General features: G+C 41.2%; 1 protein-coding gene across 1 annotated transcript in view; it reads right to left on the minus strand.

Moving 5' to 3' along the window:
- Positions 1 to 1,608: 1,608 nt before the first annotated feature.
- The window catches only part of FAM151B (family with sequence similarity 151, member B), an 8,073-nt gene continuing 7,887 nt past the window's right edge, over positions 1,609 to 1,794 (minus strand). Inside the window, exon 4 of the mRNA XM_010152475.1 lies at positions 1,609 to 1,759. Within this exon, the coding sequence (XP_010150777.1) occupies positions 1,609 to 1,759 (151 nt within the window). The remainder of the gene's footprint in view (positions 1,760 to 1,794) is intronic.

Below are 1,794 nucleotides of genomic sequence, written 5' to 3' on the forward strand. Positions count from 1 at the left end.
TTCACATAGCCCGTTCTCCCTGAAGGGGAGTTACATGGAAGGGTCACCAGCCAGGAAAGGATACGGCATGACCAGATCTGCAAGCACGCCTGTTCATGCAACAGCTCCTGAACCTCTTCTAGTCAAAATGATCTGCTGTAGAAAAGCGTCTCTGAAGTACTTAAAATATTTTCCAAAGTCATGATCAGTTAGGAAACAGTCAACCTCTCCTTCTCCCGGGTACAGCAACATGTACACGCCAAGCAGAAGAAAGAGGGAGATGCTGTAAAGAACCGAGCGGTTAAATCTGTTTAAATCAGATCACGCTGTCAACAGTGAACTGAAAAATAAATAGTTTCTCCCAATTCACTAAAAAGAACTGCACCGCCAAAATTGACCCTTTGGTGGCTATTGCTGTTCATGCTGGCTGACTCTGTAAATTAAATCTAGTACCCTGTTTAACTATTCCAAGTACAAATAGATAGTTTTCTTCCTCATTTGGAAAAATATTTCCTAATTTTACCCAACTGTACCGTAGTAGGTGACAAAAATGATGAAAGCTCTACCCCTCAGTATCATAAAACAATGATTAGATAAACCGGTCAAAGGAGCTTAGGTAACACCCAGGAACCTTGCATTTTAATGACTGCATGAAATCACTGTATTTCAGTATTTAGGATTAATAAATACAACTCATTTTTCTATCACAGTTGTACTAATACTATAAAAAGGCTTTAAGAACCAAAAAATGCTGTAATTGACTCTCTATCACAGAATAACAGAGAATGGTTTGGGTGGGAAGGGATCTTAAAGATCATCCAGTTCCAACCCCTTTAGTACGAACAGCCTGTCCAGTGTTGTGTGAAACACCAAAGGCAAAAAAATTTACATGTAAGAGAGGAATGGGAAAAGGAGGGCAAGGAGATGCCAGGGTAATACCCCTTCACAGAATCAGCTTTTGTTTACAAATCAGAATCTCCTGTCATTTGGGAAAAAAAAAATTGTAATGTTTGGCAAAAGACAACAATTCACAGCCTGTGTCTCAATCTGCATGGATTTCAGTGTCTGTGTTCATTTTAAGGGATTCAGAAGCTAGACAATCAAAAAACGGGCGAAATTAAATAGGCTGGACTCCTCCTGTGGAGGAGGGCTACAAAATAACCCCTATGGGAGGTGCGTAGTTCTGTACTGAACTCCTGTCCTCCCCTGTAGGACACAAAAGCAGGCTCTGGAAGAGACGGAGCGTCCCGTAGACTCTGGCTTACATAAAAGCCTTTAGCAGCAAATTACCTTGGGCCACAACCATCCTCTGGGCCCGTTCTCCCCTGTACGTGCTGGCAGGGAAGAAGCACCAGAGTTATTTGGGTAACGCGAACAGCCTTCACGCCACTGGGTGAACCAGAGGAACTTCCACATGATGGGTAAGTAACAATTCTGACCTATTAAGGAAGGCGTTAAATTTCTATTTCAGAAGCCTTTCAATAAGGTGCTATACAAAAACTCCTTCAGTAACCACGGCTGTGTTCTATACAGTTCTTTGGGGAAGGAAAATGAATTCACCTGAACAAGAAATTTCACATTGAAAGAGGCCAAGTATTATAGGGTCAGAGGCTGCCTGCTCCGTATTTACTATTCTAGTCCTATAGCTTTTTTGAATTCAGACTTTTGTGGCTCTAAGATGTCGTAATAAACCCTACTTTTGTCAAAGTTTTCTCGGATGTAAAGCAAATCTTCCACAGAATAGACATCTTCCTTTCCTGTCCAAACAGTGAGGCTGTAGCTACATTAAAAAAAAAAAAGAGGAGGTTATTATCA

This window comes from Eurypyga helias, unplaced genomic scaffold (assembly GCF_000690775.1).
Source record: "Eurypyga helias isolate BGI_N326 unplaced genomic scaffold, ASM69077v1 scaffold34075, whole genome shotgun sequence".
In the NCBI taxonomy this organism is placed as follows: Eukaryota; Metazoa; Chordata; class Aves; order Eurypygiformes; family Eurypygidae; genus Eurypyga; species Eurypyga helias.